The following is a 20,686-nucleotide window of genomic DNA, read 5'->3' as shown; positions in this document are numbered from 1 at the left end:
ATGGAACCCACTTTTGCTGATTGTGGACCGAGCAGGGTCCCAAAGCGATTGCGAACACTGGGGGCATTGGGGCATGGGAGGGCTCCAGCTGCCCTTGCAGAGAGGGAGGCATTGCCCCCAGGGTGTCCTGGGAGTTTCATCGTTTGAGTGACAGAAGACTTGTTGTCAGCCTACTATCATCTGTGACCTTCTCCCAAATGCCAGAACCTCTTAGCTCTTGTCTTTCCTAAATAACAAAATGAAACAAAAAAAACCACAGAATTTCACTGCAGAAGGGGACACAAGAAAGTCACTGTCAGCACTCAGATAATCAATACATGGCTTGTAGGGAAAAGCAGATTTTTGCTCTGGCCAATCAACAAAATGTTGATTTTGTTTCTTCCAACACATTCTGTACAGAGTGGAGGTGTGAGCCCGCAGAGCATGAACCCGAGGACCACTGAACCCTACCCTTGTGGCATTGTCCGAGCCCTACTGTCCCATCCGTGGTCGGCTCAGGTTCCCAGACTCTACCATTTAATAGAAGAGCAACTGTTTTCTTGAAGGAGCCCCCACTTTACTAACATGGGGCTCTCAAATCCTTAAGAGAAGCTGGATTAGGTGTAAAAAGCCCCAGGTAGGTAGCAGTCAAATGAATTGACGAGTTTTGCTAAAGCAGCAAACCCCTCTTTGTAGTGTTCGACGCGTTAAAATAGAATTCATCCATCCGGCAGAAGACCCTCTACCCTGGAAGTTTAGTAAAATGTGATTGGGCTGCGCTTGTCTCCATCCCCTGGCATTCTGTCTCAGAGGGTCCTGCGGGTCTTGAGCTGTTTGCCCCCTGTGAGCCAGACTTCTGTTGTCAGCATCCAGAAAGTTCACCTTCTATCACTGTAGACCTCCATCCCTTCCCCTGTAGAGGTGGAGAGGGAGATCTCCAATCCATCCCTCAGGACACTGAGATTCCCCTGAAAAGGCAGACTGACGCCCCCTGATTCCATGATGTTCCCTTTTCTTTCTAGCTCTGAAAGATACCAATAAGAGATCCATCAACAGCGATTGGAAGATAGAGCTCCCTGGAGAGTACCAGATTGCAGGCACGACTGTGCGTTACGTTAGAAGGGGCCTGTGGGAGAAGATTTCTGCCAAGGGACCAACCAAGATACCACTGCATCTGATGGTAACTTGCCATGCTCTTGCCTTTGTCCCAAGCCTGAGGCTCCAGGGGACCTCGCCAGTTCCCTTCTTCCCGGGGGTGCTGGGGAGAGGAGCTCGCCTGGTTCCTGGTGGGTTTCCTGGCCACCTGCTGCTCAAGCCTCCCTCTCTCATGGTCTTTTCTTATCTCATCCCTTTCGCCACATGCCTGAGAATTTTCCCTTCCCCAGACTTGGCCCTGGCTCTTCACTGGCAGAGCTCCCATCTTTCTCAAAAGGAACTGCCTCCGGGAAGGAAATACTGGGCCCTGTGACAGCCAGGGAGACTTGGCCCCATGGAGCAGACAGCCCCGCTCAGAGTCTCTGTTTTTATATCAGATAGCACAGGTCCGCCCCACAGTTGGTGTATCCACACTGGAAACTACCTTTTGGAAATGAACTGTCGACTCCGTTTCCAAACCAGCATCACTCAGATTTTCCAGACTCGGCTCTGCATCAGGCATTCGGGAACCAGGAGAGGGAGAACCGGGTTCTACAGGAAGGTTGACTCCCGGTGTAGTCTCATGGATCCCAGGCAGTCAGGCCGGGTTGGGGCTACCTTGTCTTACCTGTTGACTCAAGGTGGGGAGAACCCCATGCGAACCACTTGAACATCAGTGGGGCGTCCCTCTAAGAGTACTAAAGATCTTCAGAGAAAGGAATCCCACCGTTTCCTTCTTAAGGTCCAGGAGTTCCCATGTCTCACTTCTGATTGCTCGGAATTATTGATTCCATGTCTCGTTCCAAGGCACGGGCTCCGTGGCCGTTTGTGCGTCTGTAACCAAAGCACATTTTGTCCTCTGTGCTTCCAGAGTCTCCGCTTGGAAATTTTGTTTTTTTCCGTTAATTTGTGGTCTCTGGCAAACTGCGGCCATTCAAGGTTAGGTGATACCCAGAAGAGTCGCTGGCCACCTCTCTGGGAATCCCCTGAGGAGACCGCTGTGCCGGGACAGGCTCGCCCATGACGGCCCTGCCCCCGCCACACGATGAGAGAGCAGAGGGAACTGGTTTCCATGCCTGGCTTCAGCCATCCATAAACCTGTGACTGCCACACTCAGCCCACTAAATCCACGGCCAACGTAGCCCCGCACATTTGATTTCTGGGATCCAAGGACCTGTCCCTAAGCCACCGCCCTGTGATGAGATTATGTCCTAGTCTAAGGCATTAGAACAAATCCGCCTGTCCTGATTTAAAAGGGGTTACAAGAAGAAGCATAAGACAAGATAAAAAAAAAAAAAAGATCAAACCATGCAGCCAATTCACCTGTTAGCACGTGAATTGGCTTTCTCTAGCAAACCCTAGGATGGGTGTATTTCCCTCTCTTGCCCAAAGCTTTCCTAAACTGTGAGGGAACTGTCAGCCCATTAAAGCAAATGCACAGCCCGGATTCATTCAGACCATGCCTGATACACTAAACTCAGCCGAAGTCCCAGCCCTCTCTAATATTAATCACTTTTATCTCTTGAAATAATGATTAGTTCAAGTTTTTAAACCTAGAAATGAGAGGTGCCCCTCTGCCTCTACATAGGTGTCCATCATTCCCAAACTGGGGTGCGTACATCGCTTGCAGGGTCAGGAGCACCCGCAGAGCCACGGGAACCTGCGTTTGAAACCAATTACACACTCACACACGCAAATTATACGTGGCTACAAAATTGCATGAAATTGGTTTCATATGGATTCCTGATGCACCAGTCTTCTTCCCACACTGAGATAATAAAGACCTTTTAAAGAAGGTTTTTTGTTTTTTTTAAAACTGGAGGCATTTTTCCAAATGCATTACTGCAAGTCTGTTTCTTGGAGAAGTGGGTGTTTATGCGGTTCAGGCTGCTCTTAGCACCTCACCCCCACCCTGCAACTCAAGCCCTTGGAGGGCTGAGAGATTCTCAGGGGCAGCATGGGGACCTCCCCAGGTCAGGGCAGGTGGAACACACTCTTCCAGGCCTGGAAGGGAACTTGATCACAGCCTTGACCCAGGAGTGCCCAATGGTTCCAAGTCTAGCCTGAAGACCCATCACCTCCAGCCAGGCTCCCCCCAGAGGGCTTGTTTTGCACAATTACACATGGAAAAATAATACTGGTAGAACATCTCTGTCCTTACAGGGCTTGTACGCAGATTGCCAAACAAAGGGCAGACCCATCCATCTGCTCACTCACCAGGATTTCAGACCCAAGCGTCCCCAAGCGGCAGGTTGGCTCCCCACCCTCTCACTCTAGTTTTAAGCCTTGAGCCACGCCCCTGCCACCCTGTGGGCATCACCATCTTAGCTCCTGTGGCGTCAAGAAGGCTCAGGCACCCCTGGACTCCTCAGCAGAAGTCCCCAAGATTCCTGTGCGGTGGGGTTGTGTTTGCCCGTGAGCCTGCCTTACATGTAGCAAGGGCTGGTGCTTGGGGACTGAAGAGTGATGTTCATTTTCAAAGGAGTAGAGTAACCCTACCTGTTCAGATGCCTTTTTAGGTCAAAGCCGCATATTTGTGTCTTTCTTGCCTGCAAGGGCAGCTTCGTGGCTGAGTATGTGGGACGGGTTCTTTGCGCTGTGGGGAGCAGCTCTCCCTATAAAACGCCACCTGAGAGCCCACAAACTTGCTCCTCCCCGAAGTCCTCATCTAAACTGGTCCTTTCTCCAGTGGGAGAGAGAGCAGAGCTCCCTGCTGAGGGTCCGCATACACTCCTGCCCCTGAGTTGAGTCTCTGAGGAACCTGAGACTGAAATAAGGGAGCACCCCTAGAACGAACCCCTCTAGAAACCCGGAAAAGACCTGGTTACCCCAGTAGGGAGACGGCCACAGTGTGGCTTAGTTTGCAAATTCAGCAAGGCTGTGGGGTTCTTCTCCATTTCAAAACGACCTTTGATTTGTACTGCTGATCCAGGTGCTGTTATTTCATGACCAAAATTATGGAATCCATTACGAGTACACTGTTCCTGTCAACTACACTGCGGAAAATCAGAGTGAACCCGAAAAACCCCAGGACTCTTTGTTCATCTGGACCCACAGCGGCTGGGAAGGGTGCAGCGTGCAGTGTGGAGGAGGTGAGCAGCCGGAGTCACGGGTCCGCTGGGTGTGGGGTCTTGCTGAAGGAAGGCACGAACTCGGGGCACCCTGTGGCCGGCACACAGGGCATGAAAAGAGCTGGCCATGTCACCTGTGTTTCCACGGGAACTTACCCACGTCCCACTGCAATTCTCTCTGCAAGACACTCACGCAGTCCTCCACACCCCTGTGCCCACACAGCTGCTTTGCCTATGGTGCAGGGCCCTCGGACTCTGCCCTGAGTGGAGGTTTGGCCCCTGTACGGGTACATCACAGGTATGACAGGGAAGTGACCCTGGGGGTGAACAGAATACACCTTCACCTGTTCGCGTTTAGTGGAGGGCCTCCAGATGCTTTTGCCCCCAAATTCTCTTTCCTCTTGGCCACAGGTACCCCACTACAGGATGCGGTGGAAAGAAAGAGTCCCACGAGGCCAGGGAAACATTCCGAGCATGAGTCCTGGCTTTGTGATTTGCCGCCATATTTTAGCAAATGACTTACCCCTAAGGCACAGGGAGGTTAAGTGAACCAGCCTGGTTGAGGAAACTGAGGCACAGAATCATGGCGGCTAGCTGTTGATCCTGTGGTCATTATGCCGGTGATGAAACCAAGTTTGAAACCAGCCAGCCTGGCTCCAGAAGCCACCCTCTCTAGCTCCCAATCATCCGCCTCCCTGGCAAAGTCATGACCAAGCAGCGTGTAGGGTGCTCTGGGGACACACAGAGAATGGCTACCCTCATCTAGGGTAACCAGTTAGTGAAGTCCCCAAATGCAGGTGATGCTGAGGACATGTAGCCTTTGGCCAGCTAAACAAATTCTCAGATTGGCTCTAGATTGCCCGCCTGGAGGAGGCAGGTCTGTGTGTCCTTCAGACCAACCTCCCTGCTTCTCACTGCTGTCCCGCGATTCTGGAGGGATTCTCTAATAAGTAGCTATGATCTCTGGTGAGGACTGATGTACAGGTATTTAATCAAGACCAGACCTCAATAGACTTTAAATATCAAAAGAACAGATAAAGAGATTGGCAATCTTTGTTGGAAATTGAAGACCCAAATCAGAACTTTGGCCTCTGTGAATCCCAAGCTGTCCAAGAACACAGCCAATCTGTGGTGTTGCCTTTTTCCAATCCTGTTCCAGAATCTTCCTCCTGCCCCATGCTGCCCCTGCCATGTCTTACACACCCTCATCCCTAACATTATGGCTCTTTCTCTCTAACAACCAATAAAGCATGATAACAGTCACTTCACATGACAGACTGGTCAAAAGATGCCCCCGCATGCTCCTCCATCTGCATCCGTGGATGGCCTTTCCAGGTGTGTGTAGCCACAAGCTTCTCAGTTCCCTGTGGTTTGGCTTCCAGGGGAACGCAGAACCATCGTGTCCTGCACGCGGATTGTTAATAAGACCACGACTCTGGTGAATGACAGTGACTGTCCTCAAGCAAGCCGCCCAGAGCCCCAGGTCCGAAGGTGCAACTCACATCCGTGCCAGTCACGGTAAGGAGCTGTGTTCTCAAGCTTGGACCCTCCAGGGTCAGGGCAAAAACATCCATGCATGGGGCGGGGGGGAGGGGGGTTGGCGTGGAGGCAGTACGACTCTGCACCGTGTTCTGTTGTTGTTGCTAAGTCGTTTCTGCTTGCTCAAAATACTGAATTTCTGACTATGAAGTCAGAGCTCTGAAAAAATGTATAATCCTAGCTAGAAGGCATTTTTTAGCAGGCCCCTAAGAACATCTCATGGAGAACAAAATCATTGCATACTTTCAACTGATCTATGTTGGCTCCCCCCAGTTATTTTGTCTTGGAAAAAAAGGAAATCACAGAGTGTGAGCACCCATGAGTAACTCGCACAGGTTAGTGTTTGTGATGGGTCTGTTTAGGTGGCTGAAACTTATACCAGTGAGTGTGGATCTTGGTGTTCATTGCATAGAATCCATCAGAACTTCTGATGGATTCCATGGCCATAATACTTCACTTGCTCTGAAGTGAATTTTCTTGGGCTGTCAACCGAGATGAATCGTGTGAAATGTGCTCATTAGTTAAGCTTTCTTATTTCCGGTCATTTCAGTGAGACTTCGCATCGTAGTGTGGTTGGTAAAGTGTGTAATATCACCCCTGGCCTCCTATTCTGCTCTGGGTTGAGGTCATGGTTTTTGTTTTGTGGTTCTGTGCATGTTTTTCTTCTATAAAGAAGCTGGACTTTTGACATGGCAGTTCTTTAAGCTCAACTTGGGCCTCTTGCCTGGTGCAAAAGTTTCACAAAGCATGTGGCTTTCATGCCAACCCACTTTGCTTTGTCAAACTGGTCAAGTGTGCGAGCAAGAGAGGAAGAGAGGGAAGATAGGAGGGAAAGCAAGAGGTGAGACTTACTTCATTGGTTGTGTGTGGTCCTTAGCAAATTGAGAATGAAGGTGGGTGGGAGGGCAGGTGAAATGTGAAGGGGATTAAGAGGTATGAACTTTGAGTTACAAAATAAGTAAGTCGTGGAGATGAAAGAGACAGTATAGAAAATATAGTCAGTAAGATGGTAGCAGTGTTGTCTGGTGACAGAAAGTGAATATACTTATTGTGGGGAGCATTGGGTAATATATAAAAGTACAGAATCATTATGTTGTACATGTGAAACTAATATAATGCTGTATATTAATTATACTTCAATTTAAACAAAAGAATGACATTCTACCCTAACCCTGAAGGCCATGAGGAACAACTCACTTTGGGAAGTCTTCTTGAGCATCTTGGCTCTGAGCAGCCATCCCACAGACTCATCAATTGATGACACACACCCAGGGTCAAAGAAGGAAGGCCTTGCCTCTATGACGACCCAAAGATCCAACAGCCCACAGAGACAGCTCAGCTCTGTGACCAACTAGAAAGTAGGATAAGTAAATCTAGAAGAGGGGGTGTCAACATGGGCTCAAGGGCATGACTAAGCAAGAAAGATCTTAGGGATCCCTTCAAGAATCATATTTTAAGATCATTTATGATTTCAAACTATTTTAGTGTCCAAAGATATCTTAAATTATGCACATAAACCAAATAACATAAAACATGAAATCAGAGTTGCTCTGATTGAATTGAGACACATATGTGATGTGGAAGAGTAGCCCAGCGCATTCTGCCCTCCCTCATATCACAGTAGGCCCAAGGAATGGACCAAGGAATAAAGTTTAAAAACTGTTAGGGACTCTGCTTTCCATAATGATGGGGTTGCTTTTATTGGACCAACCCTCAATATTCTTCACAATGATACTCTTAACTGTGCTGATCACATACCGTATTTGGTAGCCACTAGCTAGTCCAAATTGAGATGTGCTGTAAAAGTAAAAATATACACCTGATTTCAAAGACTTAGTATGGAAAGAGATTGTAAAATATCTTAGTAATTTTTAATACTGATTACATGTTGAAATAATTATGCCTTGGACACACTGGGTCAAATGCAGCACATTATTACAATTAAATTCACCAGTTTCCTTTTATTTTTTTATTTTTTATTTTTAAAGATTTTTTAAAAATTTATTCGACAGAGAGACAGCGAGAGAGGGAACACAAGCAGGGGGAGTGGGAGAGGGAGAAGCAGGCTTCCCGCGGAGCAGGGAGCCGGATGCGGGGCTCCATACCAGGACCCTGGGATCATGACCTGAGCCGAAGGCAGACGCTTAATGACTGAGCCACCGAGGCACCCCTCCTTTTAATTTTTTGATATGGGTGGTAGAAAATTAAAATTACATCTATGGCTGATGTCTTAATTCTATTGAACGGCACTGATATAGATTAACATAGCATTCACAATGTTCAGGATACAGTCCAAAATTACCAGACATAGAAAAAAAAAATCAGAAAAATGTGATCCATACATTAATGACTCCAAGATTACACATATGTTGAGATTAGCAGACAAGAATTTTGAAGCAGCTATTATAATTGTGCTCAAAGACATAAGAAAAAATATAGTGACAATTAATGAACACATAGGAAATCTAAGCACAAAAAGGAGACACTCTAAAAATGAACCAAATTTTAGGACCAAGAAACACAGTATCTGAAATTTTTTTTAAAAAATCACTTTGATGGGCCTAACAGCAGATGATGAAAAAAAGATCAACAAACTTGAAGGTAGAAGAATAGAAATTACCCAGTCTGGAAAACGGAAAGAAAAGATTGTTGACAATGACAGAGACTCAGTGATCTGTGGGATAATATCAGGCATTCTAACATAAGAGTAATTAGAGTCAGAGAAGGGGAGGAGGGGAAAAATAGAAAAGAAAATAATCAGAGACAATGACCAAACATGTCCCAGGTTTAGTGAAGGATAGAAGAGAGGTAATTAAGTTGCTTCTCTAGTATTTCAACTAGATTCCAGGTTAATTCAAAACTCCGTAACAAAGCTCTCTCACCATTACACCAATAGGCCAAAGCAGCACCTTTATGATTTTGCCACACAGATATTCTAGGAGGGGACTTAATTGTGCTATAAAACTCTACACAGAAAATCTAGTAGGAAACACCTACAAAAGAGTCACATCACCCAGCATGAGTTAACAAAGGTACCCACCCTTTAAAACAGTGCTACAGAGCTGCTCTAAGCTTGGATGAAGCATATCGAGTGTGTGTGTCTGGGTAGGTGTGGCTCCAGATTGCTCACAGAACATTCTGACAGACCACAGGCCTGCAGTCTTGCCATGGTTGAACGCAAGTATAAGCCAAACACACTTTAGACTAAAAGTAAGTTCAGAAGCACATGCTTAGTATCTCCTTAGAATAAGGGTCAGCAAACTTTTTCTGTAAAGAGCTAGATAATAACTATTTTGGGGTTTTACAGGCCACATAGGTTTCTGATGTCTGGTTTTCTTTGTTTTGTTTACAACCATTTTAAAAATGTAAAAACCGTTTTTAACTCCTGGGTTATACAAAAACAGTCTACAGGCCAGACTTGGCCCAGGAGCAATAAATTGCTGGCCCTGCCTTAGATTATTACTTACCCTTGCCTTGCCCTCTGAGATGTTGGGACCACAACCTCGCATGAGCCCAAGCTCTGAAGATACTACCTCAGGAAATACACGTTCTTATACGAAGAAGGACATGTCATTTTGCTGAGTTACTCTGTATTGCCCACTTGTTCAGTACTCTTTTTAAAAGCATCCAGCATGACCCTCAGCATACAGTACAACATCAGTAATTTCCTTCATCCAGCATGCACCTGTCAAGCACCTTCCCATTCACCAGGTCCTGTTCTAGGTACCAAGGTGAAAAAGACACACAGGGTCTTTGCTCTCATGGAACTTGATAAATACTAAATTTCTCCCTTCCCTCCTTTCTGACCTACCTTTCTGGGTCATCCTTTTTTCCTTCCTGACCCACTTCCTTCTAGTGCCTTCCTGACTCTGTAAAATCATACAAATCAGACTTAAAGAATGAGTGGAATTTCCCAAGGCAGAGGATAAAATGAAATTGATAGAAGATAGTACCTGAAATTTGTCTCAGAGCCTAGAAAAGAAATGCTTAGTTGCCTCCTCTAGTCTGGTATCATTTGTTGGTCGTTTAGTTGTTTATTTTGAACCATCTAACTTCATACTGTTTCTTAAAGAGGACACATAAGAATGCAGTGTCATGGCTCATCAAAGAGTATTTATTGTTTGGATGAAGAAATGTGTGATCTGATAGATTTTAAAACTCCTGCAAGTCTTAGTTATATTTATTTATATTTAAACACACAGAGGCACACATACATATATGTATATACACACATATACAATATATATGTATATGTTATGTAAAGATATATATATGCATATATGTATATACACACACATATATTTGAACAATAAAACTTGAATTATTGCAGAGCAAGATCTAGTTGACCTGAGTCTTTCTTCAGAACATCTAGTAATATGGACTTAGGCTGATAAAGAAAGGTGAGGAGATTGACCTCAGAAAATTACTGCTAGATAATCAGATTTCATCTATAAGTAAAAACTCAACCTTGACAAAGGGTTGTGGAGATGTGTAGGGTCTGGAAAAGAAATAGCTGCTTCAGGTGGGGTGGGCATGCCTGGAAGACAGAGCCTGGAAGCTGGAAGGAGAGTGCAAGAACCCAATGGTGTAAATTTTATTGAAGAAGCCAAAATGCAACTCACTGTTGAATCTGGCAAGGCGAAAGAGCCTTTCTATATTATTGTTACTCTTTGACCTTTAAAACAACAGTGATGTTTGTCTTTTCCCTTATATTTTTCTTTATTTCCTCTGATCGCCTTTTAATTTTCTTCAACCCTCTTTTTCCATCAAGTTCCCGACAGTTTCCTTTACCTTCCCAACTGCACACTATTAGCACCTCTTTATTCTAATCCTGCCCCTAGCTCTGTGGATACTTCTCCCAAACCCTGCCATAACCATATGGAATCCGGAATCTGACACGCAGGGCAGATGGCCTCTCTCCAGCATCTTGCACACCAATACAAACACATCGGCGAACCTGGCCCCCGACATTGGCAGGAGAGGCAGAAATCACAGATCCGCTCAGCTGTTATGACTGTGGCCAGCAGCCTTCACCTTGCTGACCACAGTCTGCAGGGAAGAGGCCCCACCGTCATCCGGCATCCAAAGAGAAACACTATGTGCCACCTCCTTCAGACCCAGGCCCAGATAGTGTTGGAGCAAGGAGGGTGGGGCACGACAGGGAGATGGGCTCATTCTGGAACACATAGCTCATGCTTCCCCGGATTTAATATTCTTGCAGTGTCTTAGAGCTTGTTGGCCACTCAGAAAGGCCATTCCAAGCTATTAGATGTTTCCCCTAGCATTTGTGATTTGAACTTCTTCCCAGGCAGTACATACAGTACTGTGCATTGAATTAGAGTGATTCAGAAAAGAATATTTAATATTGTACTGCCAACTGAATCGAACAGTCATCTGCAAGGAAGTGTATTTGGATTTTAAATTTGTCCTCTTTGCTTATTATCTTAACCAGGTGTGCCTTGTTTTAGTTAAAATGGAATGGAATCCCTCATGTTTTTTTATGAAAGCATGTGTGTGTGTGTGTGTGTGTGTGATCATGACTTAAGAATGAAACCTAGAACATGTAGATCTTTAGGTGGAGCCAAAATCTGAAAAGATACCATTGTTTAATCCATTTCTAGCTAGTCTAAAACTTCAAGCTTTTTAGTTTCCTGCTTTCCTTGAAAATAAAATGGGTAAATCTAATTGCCACACCTCTGTCTCCCATGCCCTGGATATGAGAGATTGGAGGAGGCCACCTTTGGCACCGCCTGCTTCCTGGGGCAGAACAGGAGCCATGATGCAGGACTGCTTGCATGGGCAGGAGGGCAAGGCCCAGGGTTGTATGTTCTAAGACTGGGGATCTCCAGAGTAGGGCTCCCCTCTTTCAGGCTTGGCCCACTCCTCAGACGCTTGGGCATATGGTCACAGGTCTGGGATGAGGGGCACCCCACAAGCCATGTGAAATAAAGAAGCAGTGCCTAAGGCGGGGAAGATGATGAATAGCATTATTGGCCTATTACATGTCTTATCTAGGTATAGGAATGGTGAGGAGAAATTTAGTTGGATTCCAGATCTTTTTTCTAACACTACTCAAATTCCAGAACTTCACTCATATTTAAATTACATAGTAAAGTTTTGAAGCCTTTAGTTATTTGTTTAAGTTAGGAACATTCCAGATGGAAAGAGAGAAAACATTTCAGTGTTGTTTTGAATTTGAAAATTCTGTTTTCTTCTTTTCTGCCATACTTAACCCTTCAATCATTTGAACACCCCCCCCCTTTGATCATTACAGAGGACAAGGGAATTCCCAGATACCAGTTCCACAGGTAACAGAATTCTCCTGTCAAGAAATGCTTTGCATGTAGACCCTGGGGTCCATTAAGAGGCCCTTCCCTCATTCTGACTTTCTGAGTCATAAAATATAAAAAGCATTGAGCACTCAATGTTTGCATTTGATTTTTATGTCACAATTACAAAAAATGAAAAGTAAATGGAAATGTTGAAACTGAAGAATAAAAGCAAACACAACCAAGATCATAGCGATCCATCAGAAATGAAGGGGAAATATGTATTCTCCAGGTTCTGAAAAAAAAACATCAGACCAAGAAGGAATGGCTCTATAGTGGGGGTATACAGTGAAGTATTTCTGACTTGTAGAATCTCTGGGGATATTTCAGAACTGAGCTTGGGGTATGTTTGGTGGCAGCTTCCCAGAAAATTAACCCCTTCCCCCTGGGGGCTAATGAAGACCTCTGCTGGCAGAGTCCTGGGCTGGCTGGCTCTCTTACAGGAATGAATAGTCCACAGATAGGAGTGATTTTGCCTAGGAAAGTATTATTCTTTCCTCCTTACAGGTATACATTTATATACAAAGACATTCAAATTCCTGGGGTGCCTGGGTGGCTCAGTTGGTTAAGCGTCTGACTCTTGATATTGGCTCAGGTCATGATCTCAGGGTTGTGAGATCAAGCCCTACATTGGGCTCCATTCTGGGCATGGAGCCTGCTGAAGATTCTCTCTCTCTCTCCCTTCGCCCCTCCCCATCCCCGCTCACATGTGTGTGTGTGTGCGCGTGTGCGTGTGCGTGCATGCCCTCTATTAAAAAAAAAAAGACATTCGAAAGTAAAAGTATGGGAAAAGATGTTTCATGCAAAGAGAAACCATAAGAAATCAGGATTATCTATACAAATACCAGACAAAATAGATTTTAAAACAAAAAAATTGCTAGAGATAAAAAGAAATATTTTATAATGATAATAGGGCAGTCCATCAAAGAAATAACAATTATATAAACATGTATGTACCTAATAACAGAGTCCTAAAATATACAATATGAAGAGAAAAGTAGTTCAACCATAATAGAGACTTTAATGCCCAAATTTCAGTAATGGATTTTTTAAAACTAGAAAGAAGATCAACAAGGAAATGTAAGACTTGAACAACACTATAAACCTACTGGAACTACGAGATAGCTATAGATCACTCTACCCAATGAGAGAAGAATATACATTCTTCTTCTTTTTTTTTTTAAATTTAGATTTTTTATTTATTTTCTGACAGAGAGAGACACAGTGAGAGAGGGAACACAAGCAGGGGGAGTGGGAGAGGGAGAAGCAGGCTTCCTGCAGAGTAGGGAGCCCAATGTGGGACTCGATCCCAGGACCCCGAGATCATGACCTGAGCCGAAGGCAGACGCTTCATGACTGAGCCACCCAGGCGCCCCGAATATACATTCTTCTTATGTACATTTGAAACATTCCCCAGGATAGACCATCATCTAGGCCATTAAATAAACCTCAATGATGTAAAAGGGCTGAAATAATGCAAAGTATATACTCTGACCTTAATGGAATAAAATTAGAAATCAACAACAGAAAGAAATTTTGGAAACTCACAATACATGGAAATTCAACAACATAAAACTTCCTAAATAACAATTGGATCAAAGAGAATTCATTAGGAAATTTAGAAAATACTTTCAGATGAATGAAAATGAGGATTTAACATATGAAAGTTAGACCACGCAGCCGAAACAGTCCTTTGGGGAAATTTTATAGCTTAGGGGAATATTTGAAATAGAGAATAGGAAAACAATAAAGAAAAATCAGTAAAACAAATGTTGATTATATGAAGAGAACAAAAAAAATTGACATTTAGCTAGATCATGAAAAAATGGGAGAAGACTCAAATTACTAAAATTAGAAATGAAAAAGGTTGTAAAGGAATACTACAAACAGTTGTATGCCAATAAATCCAATAACTAATATAAAATGGACAAACTCCTAGAAAGATGCAAACTACCAAAATTGAATAAAGAAGAAATAGAAGATCTGAATAGACCTATAACAAGTAAATAGGTTAAAATACTAATCTAAAAGCTTCCCCAGAAGAAAAACCCAGGACCAGAAGGCTTCACTTGCAAATTCTACCAAATATATAAAGCAGAATTAACATCAATCCTTCACAAACTCTTCCAAAATATAGACGAGGAGGGAACACTTCCCAGCTCATTCTATGAAGCCAGTATTATCCAGATAATAAAACCAAAGACATCATAAGAAAGGGATACTACAAACCAATATTTCTTATGAGTACTGTTGACAAATCTTCAACAAAATACAAGCAAACTGTATCCAGAAACATAAAAAAGGGATTATATACCATGACCAAGTGGGACTTATCCCAGGAATGCAAGGTTTGTTTATCATTTGAAAATCAGTTCATGTAATACATTACATCAATGAAATAATTTTTTAAAACAACATGATGATCTCAATAGATGCAGAAAAAGACTGACAAAATCCAAGACCTTTCATGATAAAAACACTCAACAAACTAGAATTGGAAGAGAATTTCCTCAACCTGATAAGGGGTATCTACAAAAAATTGACAACTACCATCATACTTAATGGTGAAAGACTGGATGCTTTTCTCCTGAGAACAAGAATAAGACACAATATCTATTCTTGCCATTTCTATTCAACATTGTGCTAGAGGTTCTAACCAGGACATTTAGGCAAGAAATGAAATAAAAGCCATCCAGATTGGAAGTGAGGAAGTAAAACTATCTCTTTTTACACCTGGCATGATCTTGAATATAGAAAATTCTATGGAATCCACTGGAAAAGTATTAGAACTAATAAATTCAGGAAGGTTGCAAGATATAAGACCAATAAACTAAAATCAAATGTATTTCTATACAGCAGTGATGAACAAACCAAAAATGAAGCTAAAAAAAAAAGCAAAACACTATTTACAATAGCATCAAAAAGAATAAAATACTTATGAATAAATTTAACAAAAGAAGTACAAAACTCATACTCTGAAACTACAAAACATTGTTAAAAGAAATTAAAGAATATCTCAATCAATGGAAAGATGTACCATGCTCATGGATTGGGAGATTTAATGTTAGGTGGAAATATTCCACAAATTGATCTAAAGGTTCAATGCAATTTCTATCAAAATCCCATCTGTCTTTATTGCACAAATGGGTAAGCTGATCCAGAAATTCAAATGGAATTGCAAGGGCTCTGCATAGTCAACGCAATCTTTAAAAAGAGGAACAAAGTTGGAAGACACACTTTCCAACCTCAGAATGTACTACAAAACTACAGTAATCAAGATAGTGTGGATTGCAATAAGGACAGACATATAGAATAATGGAATATAATTGAAAGTCCAGAAATATACCCTCACATTTGTTGTCAATTGATTGTTAAGAAGGTGGCCAAGAGCATTCAATGAGGAAAGAACGGTCTTTTCAACAAGTGGTACTGTGACAACTTTATATCCACACGTAGAGGAATAAAGTTGGACACCTACCTCACACCATGTATGAAAATTAACCCAGTGATCAAAGACCTAAAGAGCTAAGTATATAAAATTCTTAGAAGAAAACGGGAAAAACTCTTTATTATGTTTATGGTTTCTTACATATGACAGCAGAAGTACCAGCAACAGTACAAGCAACAAAAGAAAAAAAATAGACATTGTGTTTCATCAAAATTAAAAACTTATATACTAATGAGGCTCCTACTGTGTTCTGAGATACCCTGAAGTATCAAGAAAAATGAAAATAAAATTAAGAAAAATGAAAATAAAATTAAGAAAAAAGACAACCCACGGAGTGGGAGAAAATATCTTCAGACCTCCTATCTGATAAGTAAGAGACTTGTATCTAGCATATATAAAGAACTGTTACAACTCAATAATAAAATGACACATAACTCAATTATAAAGGATCTGAATAGTTATTTCTCCTGAGGAGGGGGGTAGAGAAGAAATTGGGGTTTGATAGCTAAAAGGTATAGAGTTTCTTTTGGGCATAATAAGAATATTCTAGATTGTGGTAAAGGCCACTGAATTGCTGAATTGTATGGTATAGAGTTATATCTCAATAAGGCTGTTAAAAAGTAAATACACAGGGGCACCTGGGTGGCTCAGTCGTTGAGCGTCTGCCTTCAGCTCAGGTCATGATCCCAGGGTCCTGAGATGGAGCCCTGCATCAGGCTCCCTGCTCCGCGGGAAGCCTGCTTCTCCTTCTCCCACTCCCCCTTCTTGTGTTCCCTCTCTTGCTGTGTCTCTCTCTTTCAAATAAATAAAATCTTAAAAAATAAATAAATAAATAAACACATAAAGAAGTGCACATTTTAAAAAGTTCAGGCTCCTTGAGCTCTAAGCAGAGGCCTCCAGCAGGTTTCCATGAGTACAGAGGCTGGAAGGCCAGTCCCAACCTAGAGCCCAGGTATCTCAGAACACAGGGAGCTCAGGTCAGTCAGGAGCCTTGGCTAGAACATCTTAGGTGTGTCCTCCTAAACAAGCATCACCAGATCTTAATTTAATGGCCACCATTATCATGCATGGGCTACTGATCTCCTCCATTCTCTCCCACTACAAAATGCCAGATCTCTCCCTGAGCCTCTGGTCAGGATTCTTTGGACAGAATTTGATGGGTGCATTCAGTCGCCCTCCCATGGGTCCTGTTTGAATTGACCTTTCCCTTTGGCTATCTCCCAGGTCTCCCTGTGTCCTCCATGCCTTTCCTCTGGAGAGCTTTCTAGCAAGGTGTATGCCTAGCATAGCTGCCATTCCCCAAACACACTGGCAAATGAGTCTGAAGGTCCTTTTCCCCATGCCAGCCATCATTCTTTTGGCCTCACATAAAAGCCACCCCCTCACATCAAATTAGTGGAGCCATGCAAGTAAGCAGGCAGCATTTTCAATCAGGAGGCAGTGAACCCCACCCCACATACTGGTGTTTCCCATGCCTCTCACTGGCAGGGGAATTTGGGGATGACCAGCTGTGTCTCTGAGCAGCAGTTTGTGCATGCATAACATGAAGGGAATAACTACCATTTGGTACTCTATTTATTTACTTGGTCATTTCTTTTTAGTATCTATACAATGTACTATCATGTTCCAAGTATTCTAAGGAGCCAAAGGATTTCACATTGGCCTAATAACCTCCCATCCTACCTACCTCACAGAGCTTAGTACTGGACAGGATGAAAACGGGCTCCATAAAAAACTGAAAAGGGAAGCCTGGCTCTGGGACTAGGGATCCCTACCTCAACAGTCCTTCTAGACCATGCAGACCTGCCCATTCTCCTGGTGGCCCCCAGCTCACCCAAGTCAGTCAAATACTACCCTGAGAAAAGCCCTGTCCCTCCCTTTCTCCTCACCCATGGCACTTTCTCCCCAAACCCTAAAGCAGAAACATCATAAGAATGAGCAGCCTGACACACTGTTGAGACAATTAAAATAGAACTTGACATACTCCGTGGTAAAAAGCTGAAAGCTTTTCCTCTAAGATCAGGAACAAGAAAATTATGCCCACTCCCACCAGTTTTATTCAACATAATACTGGAAATCCTAGCCAGAGCAATTAGCCAAGAAAAAAAAAAAATAAAGGGCATCCAAATGAAAGGGCATCCAAAGGAAGAAGTAAAACTGTCACTGTTTGCAGATGACATGATACTATACATAGAAAACCCTAAAGACTCCACCAAAAAAACTGTTTGAACTAATAAATGAATTCAGTAAAGTTGCAGGATACAAAATTAATATACAAAGGTCTTGCATTTCTATACACTAATAACGATCAGAAAATTTAAAAAATAATCCCATTTATAATTGCATCAAAATGATAAATACCTAGGAATAAATTTAACCAAGGAGATGAAAGACACTGAAAACTATGACACTGAAGAAGACACAAATAAATGGAAAGATAGGCCATGCCAGTAGATTGGAAGAATTAATATTGTTAAAATGGTCATACTACCAAAAGAAATCTACAGTTTCAATGCAATTGCTATCAAAATTCCAATGGCATTTTTCACAAAACTAGAATAAAAAAGCCTAAAATTTGTCTAGAACCACAAAAGACCCCAAATAGCCAAAGCAATATTGAGAAGGAAGAATGAAACATCACACTCCCTGTTTTCAGACCATATTACAAAGCTATAGTAATCAAAACTGTGTGGTAGCATAAAAACAGACCTACAGATCAATGGAACAGAATAGACAGCCCAAAAGTAAACCCACACATATATGGTCAAAGGAGCCAAGAATATACAATGGGGAAAGGAGAGTCTCTTCAATAAATGGTGTTGGGAAAACTGGACAGCCACATGCAAAAGAATGAAACTAGACCACAGTCTTATACCATACACAAAAAAGAACTCAAAATGGTGTAAAGACTTGAATATAAGACCTGAAACCATAAGTCTCCTAGAAAAAAAAACATAGGCTAAGTAAACTCCATACAATCAGTCTTGGTGATGATTTTTTGGATTTGACACCAAAAGCAAAGGCAACAAAAGCAAAAATAAATAAGTGGAACCATCAAACTGAAAAGCTTCTGCACAGCGAAGGAAACCATAAAAAAAAAGATGTGGTCCACATATACAATGGAATATTACTCAGCCATCAGAAAGGATGAATACCCAACTTTTACATCAGCATGGATGGGTCTGGAGGAGATTATGCTAAGTGGAATAAGTCAAGCAGAGAAAGTCAATTATCATATGGTTTCAATTATTTGTGGAACATAAAGAATAGCATGGAGGACATTAGGAGAAGAAAAGGAAAAATGAAGGAGGGGGAATCAGAAGGAGAGATAAACCATGAGAGACTATGGACTCTGAGAAACAAACTGAGGGTTTTAGAGGGTAGGGGGGTAAGGGGATGGGTTAGCCCAGTGATGGGCATTAAGGAGGGCATGCACTGCATGGAGCACTGGGTGTGATATGAAAACAATGACTCATGGATCACTACATCAAAAAAAAAGAAAAGAAAGGAAAAGAAAAGGCAACCTACTGAATGACAAAGATACTTGCAAACCATATCTCTGATAAGGGGTTAATATCCAAAATATGTAAAAAACTCCTACAACTCAATAGCACAAAAAAGGCAGAGGATCTGAGTAGATATTTTTCCAAAGACAAACATGACCAACAGGCACTTTAAAAGATGTTCAACACCCACTAATCATCAGGGAAATGCAAATCAAAACCACAATGAGATATCACATCACACCTGTTAGAATGGCTATTATCAAAAAGACAAGAAATAACAGCTGTTGGTGAGTATGTGGAGAAAAGGGGACCTTCATGTACTGTTGGTGGGAATGTAAATTGGTTCAGCCACTACAAAACATAATAGGGAGGTTCCTAAAAAATTAAAAATAGAAATACTATATGATCCAGCAATTTCACTTCGAGGTATTTGTCCAAAGAAAATGAAAACATTGACTCAAAAGATATATGCACCTCATTGCTCATTGCAGCATTACTTAACAATAGCCAAGATACATAAACAACCTAAGTGTCCACTGACAGATGGATAAATAAAATTAATACAGAAAAAAAATATATATATATACAATGGAATATTATTCAGCCATAAAGAAGAATGAATCTTGCCATTTGCAACAACATGGATGGACCTTGAGGGCATTATGTTAAGTGAAATAAGTCAGAGAAAGACAAATGCTGTATGATCTCATTTACATGTGGAATCTAAAACAAGAACAAATGCTAAAAAGAACATGTTCATAGATATGGAGATCAGATTGGTGCTTGCTAGAGGCAGGGGATGGAAGGATGGGTGAAATGCATAAGGGAAGTCAAAAGGTACACACTTCCAGTTATAAAATAAGTCCTGGGGATATAGTGCACAGAATGGCACATTATTATAGCTATTAGAGTTATTATAACTATTATTATAGTTGATAATGCTGTATCACATGTTTTAAAGTTGCTAAGAGAGTAAATCTTAAAAGTTCCCATCACAAGAAAAACAATTCTATAACCACATATGGTGACAGATGTTAGCTAACCTTCCGGCCGTGGACATTTTGCAGTGTAAGCAAATATCAAATCATTATGTTGTACACGAAGATGTAAAAAATGTAAAGATGTCAAAATTTAAAAAAAGAACTTGACAGAAGCTCTAGTCAGGACTCCTTCATACAAAGACAGGACATTCTTGCTGGACTCGAGTAATGCGTATGTTCTGGAAATACCCCAGCATTCGTATTAAGCTGTTTAAATAAACACTGCCTTCCAGTGGCATTTCGCATCTGTTCCTCCCTAAGAAACCACTTGAGCCTTTCTAGAAAGACCCCACAAAGGCTGGAACCCTAAGCCTTCCAAGAGGTACCTGTAAGAGACAGTATCATGGAACTTAGGTTATTTCCGACCATCTAAAGTGATGCTGTGTGCCTGCAAGCCTGGCCTTTGCTCAGCCTTATTGCACTGTTGAAAACTAATCACTGATCTTTTTACAAATATCTCAAGTGCTTAGGGTTTCCCTGTGGTATACAGCATTATTCTTGTGCTTCCTGAGAACAGAGGGTTAGTTAGAAGGCATGCCAGCTTCCCCTACCCCAAGGAAGCTAGCCTTCCAGCTCTGCATGCCTACACAGTTAGGCTAAGGGGCCATTGTGTCGAGGAAGGAATGGGATGAAGGATTTC

General features: G+C 42.3%; 1 protein-coding gene across 2 annotated transcripts in view; it reads left to right on the top strand.

Annotated features, from left to right (window-relative positions):
• ADAMTS17 (ADAM metallopeptidase with thrombospondin type 1 motif 17) overlaps positions 1–20,686 on the top strand; it is a 343,861-nt gene that overhangs the window by 264,793 nt on the left and 58,382 nt on the right. For both annotated transcript variants that reach the window (XM_064569986.1, XM_064569985.1), the window contains exons 17-19: positions 1,002–1,159; positions 4,046–4,205; positions 5,567–5,702. In XM_064569986.1, the coding sequence (XP_064426056.1) occupies positions 1,002–1,159; positions 4,046–4,205; positions 5,567–5,702 (454 nt within the window). The remainder of the gene's footprint in view (positions 1–1,001; positions 1,160–4,045; positions 4,206–5,566; positions 5,703–20,686) is intronic.

The sequence above is a fragment of the Mirounga angustirostris genome, unplaced genomic scaffold, assembly GCF_029215605.1.
Source record: "Mirounga angustirostris isolate CCGP_5_RB_7025 unplaced genomic scaffold, mMirAng1.0.hap1 SCAF_9, whole genome shotgun sequence".
Taxonomy (NCBI): domain Eukaryota; kingdom Metazoa; phylum Chordata; class Mammalia; order Carnivora; family Phocidae; genus Mirounga; species Mirounga angustirostris.
The sequence above is the reverse complement of the archived record's forward strand: the minus strand, read 5'-3'. Positions and strand labels throughout refer to the sequence as shown.